This window comes from Acinonyx jubatus, chromosome C1 (genome assembly GCF_027475565.1).
Source record: "Acinonyx jubatus isolate Ajub_Pintada_27869175 chromosome C1, VMU_Ajub_asm_v1.0, whole genome shotgun sequence".
Classification (NCBI taxonomy): Eukaryota; Metazoa; Chordata; class Mammalia; order Carnivora; family Felidae; genus Acinonyx; species Acinonyx jubatus.
In genome coordinates, this window is record NC_069381.1 from 145,369,856 (window position 1) to 145,386,776 (window position 16,921).

General features: G+C 41.1%; 1 protein-coding gene across 1 annotated transcript in view; it reads left to right on the forward strand.

Moving 5' to 3' along the window:
- Nucleotides 1-16,467, forward strand: part of UPP2 (uridine phosphorylase 2) — a 32,546-nt gene extending 16,079 nt beyond the window's left edge. The window contains 5 exon segments of the mRNA XM_053203658.1: nt 1,643-1,800; nt 4,397-4,580; nt 10,099-10,292; nt 10,546-10,641; nt 14,500-16,467. Of these exon segments, the coding sequence (XP_053059633.1) occupies nt 1,643-1,800; nt 4,397-4,580; nt 10,099-10,292; nt 10,546-10,641; nt 14,500-14,670 (803 nt within the window). The 3' untranslated portion in view covers nt 14,671-16,467.
- The last annotated feature ends 454 nt before the right edge of the window (nt 16,468-16,921 follow it).

The following is a 16,921-nucleotide window of genomic DNA, read 5'->3' on the forward strand; positions in this document are numbered from 1 at the left end:
AGGCAAGCCAGCAAACTTTCATGAGGATAAAATACCTGATTAAATAATACTTTGACCTTTAAGAGACTTTAACCCGGATATAAGTGTTCTAAAATCTCTAAATATCAGGATGACCTGTGAATAGTATCAGTTTTGATGCCCACATTTTCAACTTTGTTCTCAATCTCTTTCCTACTCTTAGGACATTGTGAATAATTCAAGGAGCCACTTGTTTGACTTATTTTAAAAGTATCTGACCCACCAAGGCTTTTTCATCAGAGCCCACCTTGGGTCTCTACCTGAACCTTCTAAATTAACCGCATGTTGATTAGTATTAGAACTTATAAAACCCCAGAATGATAGGACTATGCCCTGTGGAAGGGATCGGTAAACTTCTTCTGTAAAGAGCCAGATAATAAATATTTTAGGCTTTGCAGACCATATGATTTCTGTTGCAACTTCTCAACTCTGTCATTGTAGTGTGTAAGCAACTGTAGATAATATATAAATGGATGAATGTGGCTGTGTTACAATAAAACTTTATTTATAAAGACAGGTTGAATTTGGGCCATGGATTGTAGTTTGCAGATCTCTGCTTTATGGCATCTCTGTGAAAGCATTCACTCATTCAACACATTTTTATCAGTACCTTTAATGTAATAGGCAGAATGCTAGGCTTACAGGGACAACAGTGAACAGACATTGCTCCTGCCTTTATAGAGTTCGTGTGTTATCTGGACAATAGACATGCAAGGAGTAAATGCTAAATGTAATAAATGTTAAGACACAGAATCAAGGGTACTATCAATACATATCCCCTTATCCAGGCTCTAAATAGAAATCAGAATGGATCCAAAACTAGATCAAAAGCTGGGCTGAAGAAATTTAATGTAACCTATCTGTGTTGCCTTTTATTCTTTCCCCCTCCATGGATTCAGATGTTTTTTCAGACGTTTCCCCCTCCATGGATTCACACCTGGAGAATGAGTTGCAGGTAATCTGGTGAAAGAGTGTGGGTCAAGAAGGCATTACAGGCAGGAAGAATGAGTTGGCAGAAAATGGTTTCTTGAGTCCCTGAGACTTGAGTTTCTGAGTCCCATGAGCAAGGCAGAGTTTGCAGCAATGGAAGGTCAGCCAGGAAGCCTAATTTACATGGCGGGGGTGGGGGGTGGGGGGGTGGGGAGGGAATGGATGTGACAAGAATCAGAAGAGAGGACGGAGATGCAAAGAAATTATAGTAATCAAGGAGCTGCAGAGAAGATTAAATATCAAGTAGTCACATCACTTCATGAAAGCTACTTGCTGGCAGGCTCATTTAGTTTATTCCTGACCTAATTTACTCAAATTTGAGCCTGAAGGCCGGTACTAATTTGCATGTCCAAGAGTCATGTTTGTCTTGAAATCTAAACCTGATCACACTGTAAATGTGAATCTGGAAAGACAGCAAATGTAAATGCTTGTTCTGAATATTATTTAATTGCATTTGAAAAAGAAAATAATGTAAAAGATGAAAATAGGGAGAATCATTAGCAACCAGCATTAATTAGTGTTGGCAGAATAGATTACATACTACACGTCAAAAGTAAACTCTCAGTGACATTCTTCTGTAACCACTCTTTTAATCTCACATTGCAATACTGCACACCAAGGTCTGTTGTAATAGCAGCTGGGGCCACAGACTCCTTCCTTAAGCCCTGGCTTGAATAGGTAATCTCGGACCATACCACCACCTGAAGTGCTGAACTTGACAAAGACCTGGCTGAGGAGCTCCTCAACTATGGTAAAGGGACTTCCCACTTCCCAATCTTCATCAGACATGCAGTGTGTACCTAGGAGATTTGTATGAAGACAGAAGAAGTTATAAACTGGGAAAGCAACAGATATTTGTCAGGAACTCTTTGTTATTCAAAGCCATAATTTATATTAAAAACTCTGCTTTAGAAAATTAAATAGCTGGGGATTAAAAAAGGAACAGAAACAGTCTTTTTAACTTACTAGAGCATGGGAGCACAAGGACATAATAAGCAGCAGAGAAACATCCATAATGAATTTATATTGAGAGTGGGTTTAATCCTCCAAGAACAAATCAAATACTAAAATGCAATTAGTGATGTTAGCAAAATCATACCTCTGTTTATGCCTTTAATTTACACTGGTAACTCTGGGAAAAAGGGATTATGCTGATTCTATGTTTCTGCCATTTTGAGGTATATTCACCTATATATCAGAACAGATCTGGTACCCAGGGAAGAGTGGGGACCAGGAAACAGGGAGAAATATTTGGGGGAGGGAATCCTAAAGGGATGGGTGCTTTCAGAGTGGTTCTTTTATCTCTCAACCATGAAGGGTGCCCAAATCAACTTTGACACAAATTGAAGGTGATTGCCAAGTAGTAGCTCTTGGCAATCCAAGAGCTCCAAGGGGTGAGGGGCCGGGAGAAAACAGTGTCAAGGGCAGACTCTGCTCATCCCAGAAGAAAGAATCTAACCAGGATTGTTACCATTTCTTGAAGGGCCTTCTAGAAATCTTAAGGTGTAGTTGTATTTGTGTAAATTCATCAAACTATGTATTAATTCATTTTAAATTATGTTTCTTTTCTTGTCCCTTGGATCAAACTTAGGGTATTATACTGAATTTTAAAAAAATATGGGGGCTCCTGCATGGCTCATTTGGTTAAGCATCTGAGTCTTGGTTTCAGCTCAGGTCATGATCTCACAGTTTGTGGGTTCGAGCCCTGCTTGGGGCTCTGTGCTGACAGCATGGAACCTGCTTGGGATTCCCTCTCTCCCTCTCTTTGTTCTTCCCTCAATTCATGCTCTCTCTCTCTCTCTCTCTCTCTCCCTCAAAATAAGTAAACTTTAAAAGAAAATTATGTATGGAGGGGCACCTGGGCGGCTCAGTCGTTTAAACATCTGACTTTGGCTCAGGTCATGATCTCATGGTTTGTGAGTTTGAGCCCCGTGTCGATCTCTGTGCAGACAACTAAAACCCTGGAGCCTGCTTTGGATTCTGTGTCTCCATCTCTCTTTCTGCCCTCTCCCACTTGCTCTCTCTCAAAAACTAAACATTAAAATAATTGTTTAAAATTATGTATGGAGACAGGTTATATTATGTACAAACATTACCTGAGGTTAGTAAAAGTAGTGTCAGTACCTGTGTGTTATAAAGTAGGAGGAATGTTGGGTCTAATAGGGTTGAGACTCTGTGATATGTCACTGGCCCCTTCACCGGGAGGGTCATCACTAGGTTTAAGTCAGAGCTTGCAAACGGCAGCCTGTTGGAGTCGATGTTTTCTTTGGCCCACACAGTATTTTTTTAAATGTGAATTATTTTGCCAACTTTGAAAATTTCTGGAGGTTTCACATGAAAGTCCAGATTTTTGGCTTCCTGAGATAACATCACATAAAAAATATGAAATGATATATTCATGGCAGCCCTAGCAAGCCCCAGCCCACATTGGGCTGCATTTACTGAAAGTGAGGCAAGTCTTCTCCCTTTAGGCCAGGCAGACCTCACTGATGTTACCTGCTCAGCTTCTGGGACATCTGAGTTTGAATTGGCTTAAATAACACAGTATTAGAGGTGTTGGCAGGCAGCACTGAGGAGGAGGGAGCAAGGAGGAGCAGACAGCCACGGTGGAAGTGGTGTGTAAACTAGAGGAAAGGGAGAACAAGAGCAGAAAGGGAGCCAAAATGGGGACTGTGCAAATAATGGATGGTGACAGAGTGTGTTGGCCTCCCTGCTTCTATCCTCCCTCTTCAATTGGGAGCAGTGTATGCACAGTGGAGGAGACAAAATAGCTTCAGGCTCCCCTCCCTGGCTTCCTTCTGGCTTCACTCGTTGACACAGGTGAAACTAAATGAACACTGAGAGCAGCCTAGAAGGGAAAAAGTGATCACAAAAGGGTGGCATGCAACTTGAGACACGCGTGGCAGAGAAAACGGTGGACAAGTCCATTGTCCGTATGTGGCTCCATTGTCCTAACGGAGATGGGGAACTGCAAGCTCCAAACCACCAGCCTGGTCCTCAAGTAGCTTCAGGAGCATCACTGAGGCTTGGAGCTGCTGCTTCTCCTTTGGCACCTCTCCCTGAGCCATTCCCCAGTCTCAGAAGCAACCTGAGATTTTTCTCAAAGGCCGATCTCCTAGCAAGCCTCCAGGTCATGCTATCCCTGGGCACAGTGCTAGCTGTTGCGGCCACTCAATGGTTACTTGTTCCAGAGCTAGGTCACTCAGCACCATGGAGACTCCTCTCCACAAGAGACTCTTGAGCCAGGCACAGCCTTGCTCCAAATACCTTGACAGATAGTTCAGATGGCTGGATTTTTCCCAGGAGTGCAGACCCAAGTGTTAGAGTCAGCCATAGAGCACTTGGGTCCACAGTAAGCCCTTTAATGATGCTACTGCCACCGTGGTAGGACATCAAGCCACTAAGTGTTCTCCATTCTCTTTCAGGCCAGGGTCTACTAGATGGAGCGCTGTGGTCCTTTTCCAGAGAAGAAAAGTTTCACTGCTTGAAGAGAGCACATAAAGCCGGCATCAGGAATACTGAAACGGAATCTGCAGTGTCCTTGGCTACACGTAGAAATTGTGATCTAAAACGTAAGCTATTCATGAAAGCCTCAGGTCCAATTCTCCTTTTTCATGAAGTTATTTTCACTCTGCAGGAGAAGAAAAAGGAATCCAACTATATATTACTTGGGGTTGAACGCATGCCTTATAATTGTTTATAATATGATCATAATGTCATGAGAGGGCAGAACATTGTTCTCATTATGCAAATAAGGAAACCAAGCCTCAGGGGTTAAAAAGGGGTTGCCCAAGGTCATGAAGGTTATGTAGTCAGGACTTCACAGCAAGTTCCACTTTCTTAATCCTGGTAGTGGCTGCTGTTTGCTGTTACAATTTAATTTATCAAGACACGATAAAAATAAAATATCCCTAAAACTGTTCAAAGGACAAAGCATCAGTGGAGTAGGTTTTTAAAATTAATTTACATGCATTTTTGCTTTTCCCAACTTTTTTATTTTGAAAACTTTTAATAATTCAGAAAAATTGAAAAAAATAATATAATACCTATCTACACTCTACAAAGATTGAACAGTTTTTAATATTTTGCCACATTTATGCATGCTTTCTAAATACATATATACACATATATATGCATATACATGTGTGAAAACATAGGTATACACACATCTATTTGCTTTTTTCCCTGGTTCATTTGTTAATGAATTGCAAACATCATGCCAGTTAACTCTTATACCTCAGCATCATTTCCTAAGAATAAAGTATTCTTGTAATGACCAAAATACCATTATCAAAAAAAAAAAACAAAAAAACCCAAAAACCTAAGGAAAGTAAAAGTAGCTTCATAATATTACTTAGTATCCATTCCATATTTAAATTTCCCTAATTTTCCTAAAATATCTCTTATAGATTTTTTCTTACCCATCAAGGTAATTTCATACATTATATTACTTGGTTGTTATATCTCTGTTCTAGAAGAGTTTCCCCTACTTTTCTCTTTTTTTCCTACGACAATGGATTTTTTAACGCATCAAGGCTGTTATCTTGTTAAATATACCATGTTCTAGATTTGTCTGTGTGTTTCATCATGGAGTCTCACTTGTTCATCTCTACTGCAGATTTCCTGTAGGTGGAAGTGAAGTCTAGTGGCCTCACTAGATTCAGCCTTATGGCAAGAACACTTGATGGTAATGTAAGCTTTGTAGTGTACCACCTCAGGGAGATGTAATGTGAAGATGTCCCGCTATTAGTCATTTCAAGTTGGAGCACTTGGTCCAGGGGGTAACTTCCATCACTTTCCATGGAGAAGTGAAAGTTCCCTCTTTGTGTGGAACAAGCAATCTCTGTGGTGACTATGTGGCACGGCATGAACACCCAGTAACCCAACTGTCTTTTACTAATGATTTTAGCATGGGTTGCAAAATGGTGATTTTTCAATTCCATCGTTCCCTCTACATTTAATAGCTGGAATTCTACTTTAAGAAAAGTTTTTCTTCATCACATTCTTTCTCCCTCGCTCTCTTTTTTGGTCGTGGAGGGTAGTTACTATTGTTTTGTGACTCTTGTTCAAATCAATGTGTTATAAATGGTTTCTGTCATTATTGTCTTGGATACTCAAATTATCTCAAATTTGGCCAGGCCAGTGGAATTGGCAGTACACCTGGAGAGTCTAGTGTCCTGGAATTCAGAGAAGAAAACTTCAAAGAACACGTAAAGAATTATAGCATGTTAATATGTCTTTTAATCACAAGTGGAATTTTAATTGCAACGGTTGTCCTTATAATCAGTCAATTTTAATATATAAAACTACAGGGGTGCCCCGGTGGCTCAGTCAGTTGAGCGTCCGGCTTCGGCTCAAGTCATGATCTTGCGGTTGGTGGGTTCGAGCCCCTTGTCAGACTCTGTGCTGACAGCTCAGAGCCTGGAGCCTGCTTTGGATTCTGTCTCTCTCTCTCTCTCTCTCTCTCTCTCTCTCTCTGCCCCTCCCTGGCTCATGCTCTCTCTCTCTCTCAGAAATAAACATCAAAAAATTTTTAAAAATATATGTATATATCCAATACTATAAACAAAATATATATGGTAAAATTTCCAAAAATACATGTTAGAAAGAAGTCGTAGTTCATAAGAAGAGATTAATTGTAGAACCACTAGGCTTAACTACTCCCATCTCTCAGAATTCATGTCCATGCAGATCCTTGTAGTATATGGGTGAAGAAAGCAAACGAATCCTTATCCTCTTTCGAAGGTCATCATTAATACCCCCTTTCAGAGAAACAACAGCATCTGCTTTTCTCCCCACAAGTTAGTGAGAGTGAGAGCCACAGGTGGTGGCAGCTTGACCTTGACCTGAACAACAGTCCCATCAGCACACAGCCTGTAGAAACACCCAGATTTAGACATTTCTGCTCCAAGAAATGCCTCCTCACATTTCTTTATTATAGAAACAAGTGGTCACCTGAGCCACGGCCCCACATAGTATGCAAATGGAGAATTTGGTATCCAGTTAACTTAGAAGGAAAAAAAATGCCTACTGACAAACGTGCTGCCCTGATGTCAGTTTGGTGATGACCATCAGTTCTTTCCTAAGAGGCATCAATTGGCAACCAGGGAGAGTTCTCAGCTTGTGAACCCTGGACCCTGGTCTTTCTCTCTTTAAGGACGTTGCCAAGCCCTCAGAGAAATGATTCTGTTATGAGGGATCTTTCTGTCCTTGCTGCAATTCCTTGTGACCTTGCTCTCTCTGCCGCCTGCAGGCACCCTCCTGGACTCCTTCCTCCCTTATTTCCTGTAGTTCCTGATGCCCTGCAGCATTTGCCTTTTCCCCCCCGAGGCTGGATGCCGGAGCTGTTGGTAGCTGACTTCAGCCCGCTAGCAGCTCTCTCCCAAGCCACTCCTGCAGCTCTTTCAGGGAGCAAACCTCTTCCAGACTGCCAACCTTCACGCTAAAGGTTGCAGCTGTGATTCTAACACTGTAGTTCTTGGGAGTATCTCGGTCTAAAATTCTTCGAGGTGACGAGGACTCACCTCCTTCAGACACCCCTGTTTTCAAAGGTGAATGCCTGGTACAGGCCCCCCTGGAAGATCAACCACCAGGACACAGACCCAAACTCCATGCGTACAATGCTACCATGTTCGACCTCGCATCACTGCTTCCTAACATCAGTTCGCCACAGCAGTGAAGCTCTGAAAAAACTCTGAGCTAGAAAAACTTGCTTGGGGGGAAGGCTGAGGGAGGCTTCACAAGCAGCTGCTTTAACATGGAGGAAGGGAGGGAGAATATATCAGTGGTAAACGACATGGGAAAATGTATTTCACCTGGCTCAAACAGCTCAGGGCCCACGGGCTAGGGCTGACTTCCCAGGCCTATTCTTTCTTCCCCACCATTCTGCTCCCACTGTTAGTAATGGCCAATCCCACCCTGTCCCCCCAGATCACCTTCTCTAATGGTCTTTTCTGTGCTCTTAATATTACCAGATGACTGGATAACTAATCTGACTTCATACTAAGGTCATGATGGCCATGGCTTCAACTTATAAATAACTTTTTGTTAAAACAAGGGTCTTCTAGAAGCCATTGTTCTAATTCAGAGGAGTCACTCGCTGAATTTGGACTGATGCAAAATGGATCTTTCTGCATCCCCCTGGGACAAGGAGGTCTTGGGTCCACATGGATTACCACTTCTTATTTTGATGATTAATATCAGATCTCATCACAAATCTCACTTCACTGGGAAGCCTTGCCTGTAGGATGACCTCAACTCAACTCACTCACCCATTGTTCTTCTGGTTTCTTTACCTATTAACTTATATATTATTTTACATATATTAATGCATGAAGGTATGTACTTAGCATCTCTCTCCATTAGAAATATAAGCACCATGAGAACAGGGACCTTGTTTGTAATTTTCTTGCTATATCCCCAGCACTTAGAATAATACCTGCCTTATGGGCCTTCAATAAGTATTTGCTAAATGAACAAACACATGAATGAAAGCAATGACCTTTAACTCTCATTTGCCATGAAAGATGGCTATGGCAAATCCATCTGGTTCCTTCATTCCCTGGCTACATTAATGACTCGGAAGAATGGCCTAAAGGACCTTAGGGCACCTCCAAACTGTCCTCCTAGGAAGAGGCAAAGCCTTAGAGTTAAGCCTTCCTTTGCAGTAAAGTTCATACAATAACGCTGCTGTATCTCTAGCCCCGGGATCCTTTGATGTTTGATAGGCGTACAACCTGCTTGAAATGTGGCCACTGACACCCATAAGTCACTGTTGTTATCTTGATCTCATCATCCCGAAAAAGAACAGTGGAAATCCAACGTTGTGTTAACAAAGATTAGGGTGAAGGGAAATAGTGGCACTCACAGAATTATTCTCCATCGAAAGGCTAAACCTTCAGAATAACGTAAATCCACTATATAGTGCATAAATGAATTCACCCATGATTTTGTAATATGCATACATCTGTCCCTTCCTTAAAGCAAAATCTACTTTAATTAAACCCCTAACATTCTGATTAAAGATGATAATCCTTTTGCACTGTGAACTTGGGATAAGTACGTTCAATTTGTATCCATTTTTAAAAGACAGTGCTGCCTTTTGACACACGCTTGCATGGCAACACGTGAAACCTCACGTTTATCTAAGATTAAGTTCTGCTTAAATCCTTTTCTTTGTCTTTAACTGTTTGCAGCACTCACAGTGGTTTTTTTCTTTAGGATAAAGGAAGAATCCAGTGTTATTTCGTTTGACAGATACTGGCAACTTTGGGGATATAGTCAGTCTTTATAATACTACTTTATTACAGTTCAATGAAAGGGAGTAGAATCTTGATTTTAACTCAGTTTTATATTCTTCCACTGGTCCCAGCAATGAAGGATGGTGGACTGTGGGGACTGTGCAGTGATCACTGATAAAGCAAAAAAGATATTACAACAAGGATTAAAGATTATATTCAGTCTAGAGCTGGAGCATTTCTTAACTCTAAAATGGAGACAAGTCAGGGTTTTGAAATATTATTGCAGAAGGGGATGAGGCAACCAATTACAGCTCTCTTCACCCTCACAGGAGAAAAGGAAACTGTGGCTCAGAGACGTTCAGTAACTTTCCCAAATTCTCCCAGTGAATTAGCCGCTGAGCGGGGAGTTGAACCCAGCTCTGATTGGAGGCCCCTTGGCAGCACGCTTGGCTGCTTCATCCCAGCAGCTTCCCATAAATACACAAAGTTCATAGAGTCTGTTCACAACAACAACTATGCAGATGTTTCTATTTTAAAAGTTGTGAGCAGAGAGGTGTGCTACTTCAGCAAGCAAGTCCTAAGGGTTCAGCGTATACCGAGATGGTGAGTGCTAGAGTCAAATAAAGCATTAATTTGACAATTTTTCAGTACTCTGCCTAGCCATTATTTTGCCAAGAAAATCAGTCAGTTTATCTGGGAAATCATACATAAATGTTAGGTAATTCATTTATTACTTTTATAAAAACAAGACTTAAAAAAATGGTTTCTTCTTACTTTGTTGGTGTATTTATTTATTTATTTATTTATTCATTCATTCATTCATTCATTCATTCATTCATTTTTGAAACAGAGCATGAGCAGGGGAGGGTCAGGGACAGAGAAGGACAGAGGATCCGAAGCGGGCTATGCGCTGACAGCAGAGAGCCGAAAGTGGAGCTCAAACTCAAGAACCACGAGATCACGACCAAAGCCGAAGTCGGACGCTCAAATCAGCCATTCAGGTGCCGTTTTTATATATTTTTAATCAAGGTGAGCCTCTATCATTTTATTTGATTTATCCTAGTTCTCCTCTTCTACCCTCTATCCAACTCCTCCCTCCCCTCATACCAACACACTCACATATTAGAGGACCATTTAGGACCACTGACTGAATCCCTTGTATGGTTGGCATTGTTTGTGACCCACTCCTCCCTATGACCCCAGTGAGGCTTCCTGGGTGCCCCCCCTGGAGCCCACCCCCACCCCCAGCACATCAGGCTCTATCCTCTGCCCATCCTGACATGTCTCTGGTTGGCAGTCCAGCACCCAGCAGACAATCAAGAACCCATGGCTGCAGCTGGACCTCCTGGAGATGACAGCATGGTCCTTACACCAGCAAGAGGATGGGAAGCACGTAAGCTGAGGGTGTGGACTTGGGAGAGACCTCTGAGATCCAACCTGCCCCTTTCTCAGAGAGTGAAAGGAGGCAACCTGCTTAAGGAAAGCCAGCTAGACAGAGAAAGACAGATGGACTAGAACTGAGATTTCCCATCCCCTGATCCCCACTCCCTCCATTATTTCATAAGGTATAAAAGAGTAACATATTTATCTACTGACAGTTACTTGTCTTCTCTATTTTTTTGAATAGGCATTAGCAGCAGCTTTCAATAAAGGATGAATGTTTACTATAATTTAAGCAAAGGTAAGGTGAATAGAGGCATGTATTTAAGAGAGTGGATGGGGAGTTTTCAATATGAAGGAGGCCATTTGGGAGTGCAATACTAAATCTGAATACTCAGATTTGGTTCTGAGTTTCCTGGAGGTAAGTTGAAAATGGAAACACTGAATTAGTATTTGAAGTTTATCATAAAAACTTCATCCAAACATTATACTTAATTAAAAAATGTCAGCTATATTATAATGGACAGTGTCTTCAATAACACTTATAAAAGATATGGGACAATTCTTGATAGAATTCATATTAAATCTTGGTTCTGTCTGAATCAGCATTTCTTTGGGAACCTAGAGCACGAGGGTTCAGTTATGTTGTTGTAACATGATTTGATTCAGGATAGAGTTTAAAGTCTTTAAAGCAATTGTTCTCAAGGGTGCCTGGGTGGCTCAGTCGGTTAAGTGTCCGACTCTTGATTTTAGCTCAGGTCATTATCTCACAGCTTGTGAGATCGGGCCCCACATTGGGCTCTGTGCCAACAATGTGGAGCCTGCTTGGGATTCTGTCTCTCCCTTTCTGTCTGTTCCTCCCCTGCTCATCTCTCTCTCTCAAAAATTTAAAAATGTTTAAAAAGCAATTGTTCTCAAATATTAATGTGAAAATAATTTACTACAAAGGTTTTTTTTTTTCCCTAATGTAGATCACTGTCCTCTCTCACCCTCATCCTTCAATCTATAGGTCCAAGATAGAGCCTAAGAGTCTGCATTATTAAGCTCTGGTTGTGATTCAGGTGGCCAGTGGGGCACATCTGAAGAAACACCAACCTAGAAGAACAAATTATCCCTATGCTCCTTAGCTTTGATCTTCCCTTTGAATATATATTTTCTCAACTTGGTTTTGATTAGCAGCCAATAGCCTGAGATTGATTTTTCAGGGAAGACAGAGGAAGTGCAAAGGCTCTGGGTTGCTGAGATTCCTATGCTTTATTTATCAGGCATACATGAAATAACAATGCTTAATAAACTCAAACCTTGAGGAGTAAAGGGAGCCATGAAAAAGACGGGATAAGTGGAAGAGGAGAAGTCATAAGGGCCACATTGGAAACTCCAAAGCTAACCTTTGCTGCTTTGTCATTTTCCAAGGCCCAGCCTTGTTTGGGTTCTGCAGTGCATGGGGGAATCTGTGCCTCACCTTGCTGTCTTTGCCTACAGTTTATATGAAGATTTTCCTGGAAGTCCATTCTGAATCAGAGAGGTGGGGCTAAATCGGGTGTCCAATGGGGGTCTGTAGATTCCCAAGGATTCACAGTGGAATTCAGGGACCCTGAACCTCCTGAAATTATACATGAATATTTTGTGTGTATAGGCATATGTGTATTTTTGTGAAAAGAGGTCCCAATTACAACTTTCATCAGTGCTCAAAGGGACCATAAATGACTGCAAAGAGTGAAAAACCACTGGGAGTCCCTGGCATAACCAAGGGTGCATCAAGCTCTGTGTTCATGTCGCAGTGCTCCATCACATTGCAGTCTAAGGTCAGTTAGCCGACATCCTCCTTGGTGACAGCTAGGTCACTAAGTATCTCTCCACAGGAGCACCCCTCCATGCCCAATCTGAGGATTATGGTAGCAAAGCTGTCAGGCTTAATTTTGACAAATTGTTTTGGGTAATTAGTCCCTTTTAATGGCTCGTGGAAATAGTAATTTTAGGTGACAAGATTATTATATGCTGCTTGTTAATGGGTCCTCCAGGGTCAAGAAAACACCACTGGGATTGCTATGACCTGTTCTTTTCCATCTTTGGCATTCCCCTTGAAAGTATCAGAAAAGACGTTTAGTAAAGTCAGCTCCCACTCCGTGAAAAGTTCAGAGCATGAGTTTCCTTTTATCCTTTTGCCAAGTGAAGGATTAGAGAAGGACTTTCAACTTTTCCCTGTTTCTGCCAGCCCATGTCAGGCTTCACAGACTTGTTGATCATTAACTCGAAAAGCTGGGGAAGTTTCTAGCCCTTCCCTTTGCTTATTTACCTGTTCAACCAAGTTGCTTTACAAGCGAGTGAGTTTTGAATAAGTCGGGTAGGTCCTAGGTGATAAAATATTTGACTCAGCTCAAGTTGAATATTTTCATTGCTTCTCACTTCACTGAACAGGAAGGTCAGTTTGACCAGTAGGTCGGGGCAGGTCTGTGTAATGGTTCATCATGTGCCTTCCCGGGGGAGCAGTGGATGGAAAGGCAGAGAACTCTTCTCAGCACTTTAGGAGGCTGGGAATTGACTGGCTATTTACTAACTGTGTCATTCTGGGCCATTTATTTGACCTCCTTAAGCCCTCATTTCATCATCTGTCAAAAGGGGATAAAAATAATAGCTAGCTCATGGTACAGCCATAAGGACTAAATGATATCATAAATACCTAGCATATAACAAGAACTAAACCAAACAAAGAGCATCTATTATCATGGTCCATTTATCCTTCCCAAATCCAGATCTTATTAAGAAGTTTGAAATAGTGGGGAAGTAAAAAAAGTATTATATTCACACCCAACTTTATCTCCATGCCTTCCAAGCTTGTTAATGTAGGCACATCTAATCCCGTGTACACTGAAATGTATAATGGTTTAAAATGATGCAGACACGGGGCACCTGGCTGGCTTAGTCAGAGAGCATGTGACTCTTGACCTTGGGGTCATTGAGTTTGAGCCCCACATTAGGTGTAGAACGTACTTTAAAAATAAAATAAGATGATGCAGGTGAAGATAGACATCACTACATTGCTATCTACTTAAAGTAGGTAACATTGATTTCAATGTGTGTAACCACATTCCTTGAAATCAAAGATTTCATGTGAAAGTGACCATAAAGAATTTGTGGGGACCCAATTTTTCTCTCTCGTTCTTCTTGGTGGAAAAAAACACAGACCCCACCTGCATGGTGATTTTTCAAAACTGAGTTTCATTTTTTTTTAAGGTGTTTGTTCTTCTCCCCTGGTTTCATGTCTAAAGATTTCATTCCTATTCTTCAGCCACTCAATTTTAATAAATTTGCTCCTTCACGGAGCTGGTTCTTAAGTTTACACATTTTATTTCATATTTTCCTTCTCAAATTTCATAAGGATCAGTAATCACGTTTATTGGTGTTTCCTGAGGTCTGTGTTCATACCTCTTCTGTATTTACTCTGCTCTTTACCAAGGGCTAGGCAAACTCAAACATTGCACCCCAGAGTAAAATGTCATCTCAGGAGTAATGACTAGCTCTCCACTTCTACCCTTCTGTAAGAAGATCCTTCTCTAAGAACCGGCAATAGGATAGAAAGCTGGAACTCTGTGTGTCTAGAATGAAAAAGATCACCCCGTGTTCTTCTCCTGAACACAAACCTTTCCTGAACCTTACAAAGGAAAAAGGAGAGTACTTAAAACTATCTCAGTTAATTTATTTAGATGGGGTGTTTGCTGGAGTCCACAGAACTATGAATTATATGGAAGGCTAGAAGGTTCTGTGGGTTGTAGCTACATAACAGAGAAAATAACACAAAGTACATATGCTAGGGAGATGAGGGTGTTTGTCTGATGTTTCTATACAAAAGATAAACCCATTTGTCCAGTAGAAGTGTTACCTGCTCTTCCAACTGCTGTGGTGTGTGACATGTCTTGACAGACTTAAATGTGACCAGATCAGCTTGCCCCATGGTGTTTTAGCAAAGTAACGGCGACAGCCTTAGCCCCTAATCTCCAGCTTCATCAGACAGCAGCTTAGATTTCAGGACCAGATGTTATAACTATGCAGCCTGATCCTTCCCTGCAAGTTTGGGTAGTTCAAACTGTAGTGTTAAAGTCATATATTATTTGTGACATTTTTATATGGGTCTCATCATGTGCTAAAATTGTAATAGAGTGGTTTTATAAAACCCCTTTCTGTTGAAAATTGAATTTATTGTAAAAGAATTTAATACTCACATTAAATCGAATTCAAATTTCATCTTGGAATAAGTTAACTGAGTTAGTCTAATAATTAAAAATTTAAAACTCCTGGATTGTAACATTTGGAGTTTCATATGCAGCATTAATTAAGCTCACATCAAAATAGATTAGCCACTTGTAGATACGGTTACCAGTCACTCTGTTTCTGAAACCAATCCAGAAATGTTGGAACATTGTCAGGCACTTACTAGGTGTTGGACAAGTGACAGAAATTGATCATGCACATTTAGAATATTTACAGGAAAAAAAAAATGTCAGTGTAATGTAGGTCTATAGCGAAAGCTACCCTTCAGGAAATGTGATCACACTTCTTTTCTGCCCCCCACCCAACCCCCTGCCCCACCTGCATGATTTCAGTACACCACAGAATAGGATTAGAGGCTTATGTTTGCCTATGTTTGCGATTTTATCATGGAATAGAATGACTCTAGACCACACATTTATATGAAGATGAAAACCCCAGGTAATGCAGAGAATGATCCTCATTTTTTTTTCAGAACTCACAAATAACTAAATTGCCTTCTAGTAATTTTCTTTTCTTTTGAGAAAATGTGTTTCAAGGAGGCTATATTTTTAAATCTCATTTCAATATTAACTTGATTGAATAGGCTGAGGAATTAGTAACAACTGAGTTTAGACTTGAGTTCAAGATGTTAGGGGCGCCTGGGTGACTCAATCGGTTAAGCATCTGACTCTCGGTTTTGGCTCAGGTCGTGATCCCATGGTTGGTGGGTTAAAGCCCCAAGTAGGGCTTTGCACTGACAGTGTGGAGCCTGCTTGGGATTCTCTCTCCTCCTTTCCCTCTGCCCCTCGGTCACTCTCAAAAAATGAGTAAATAAACATTAAAAAAAAGATGTTAAAGTTGTCATTTTGTGTGGCAATGCTTTGTATGAGGTGCTACTACCTGGGAAGTTTTTAAAGCCTACACACTTAGACGTTGGGAAGCGTGGATGGAGGATGGCTGACATGCTTCTACAGTGTATGTCGTGTATAGATACTTATATGCTTGTGGTTCAAGTAAAGTTTAATTCCATAATAAAGATTATTTGCATCCTGAAACTATTGCCTCATGAGTGACAGAGTGGAGGCACAGGGTGGGCTTCTCTATTGGTGGTCAACATGGTCTAGCCTGGTTGAATCTAAAGGGGTCTGCTCCTGCTCAGAAAAAGGTTTTCTCTTTTTTTTTTTTTTGTATTTTTTCTGTATTTATTTTTAAGATTTTATTTTTAAGTGGGGTGCCTGAGTGGCTCAGTTGGTGAAGCAGCCAACTCTTGATTTCAGCTTGGGTCATGATCTTACGGTTCAGGAGTTCGAGCCCCACATCAGGCTCTGTGCTCACAGCATGGACCCTGCTTCAGATCCTCTTTATGGCCCTCTCCCACTAGCACTCTCTCTCTCTCTCTCAAAAATAAATAAATGTTAAAAAAATTTTTTTAAGATTTTATTTTTAAGTAATCTCCACACCCAACATGGGGCTTGAACTCACAACCCCAAGATCAAGAGTCACTCGCTCTACCAGCTGAGGTAGCCAGGTGCCCCAAGGATTTTCTCTTTTAATCAGTGACAATAAACAACATCCTGTGAGGTGCATCCATTTGGGAACTTCTTCTGGCAGTTAGGTGTGCTTGGAGTGAGATTCTTAAAGTACCCCCATAACTGACCATCAAATATAAAGATCGGAGCTAAAAGTAATGTAGAAGAACACTGCAGTCACTAGTCAAGTTTTCACTTTGTTTCATAATTTTTTTAGACCAAGTGGAATACTTTATAATGTTCTCCATAAGCCTTCAGGTTGAACTTTTACCTGTCTGCTCCTGGGAAATCTCCTTTATTTTCCTTTTTACTGGGAGAAGGGGAGGTTAAGAAAGACAGAGAAGAAAGAACTAATTGCAGTTAATCCTCCTCTCAACCCCTGATTGGGCGTGTGTGTATGCCCAGCCACCTAAGTCTGTATATGTGTGTTTTCCCCACTAGTATTTCCTATCTCAGAAAATGGTATCAGTTGAACAAGCAAGAGACCTGGGAAACCTCTTTGATGATTCTTTCTCC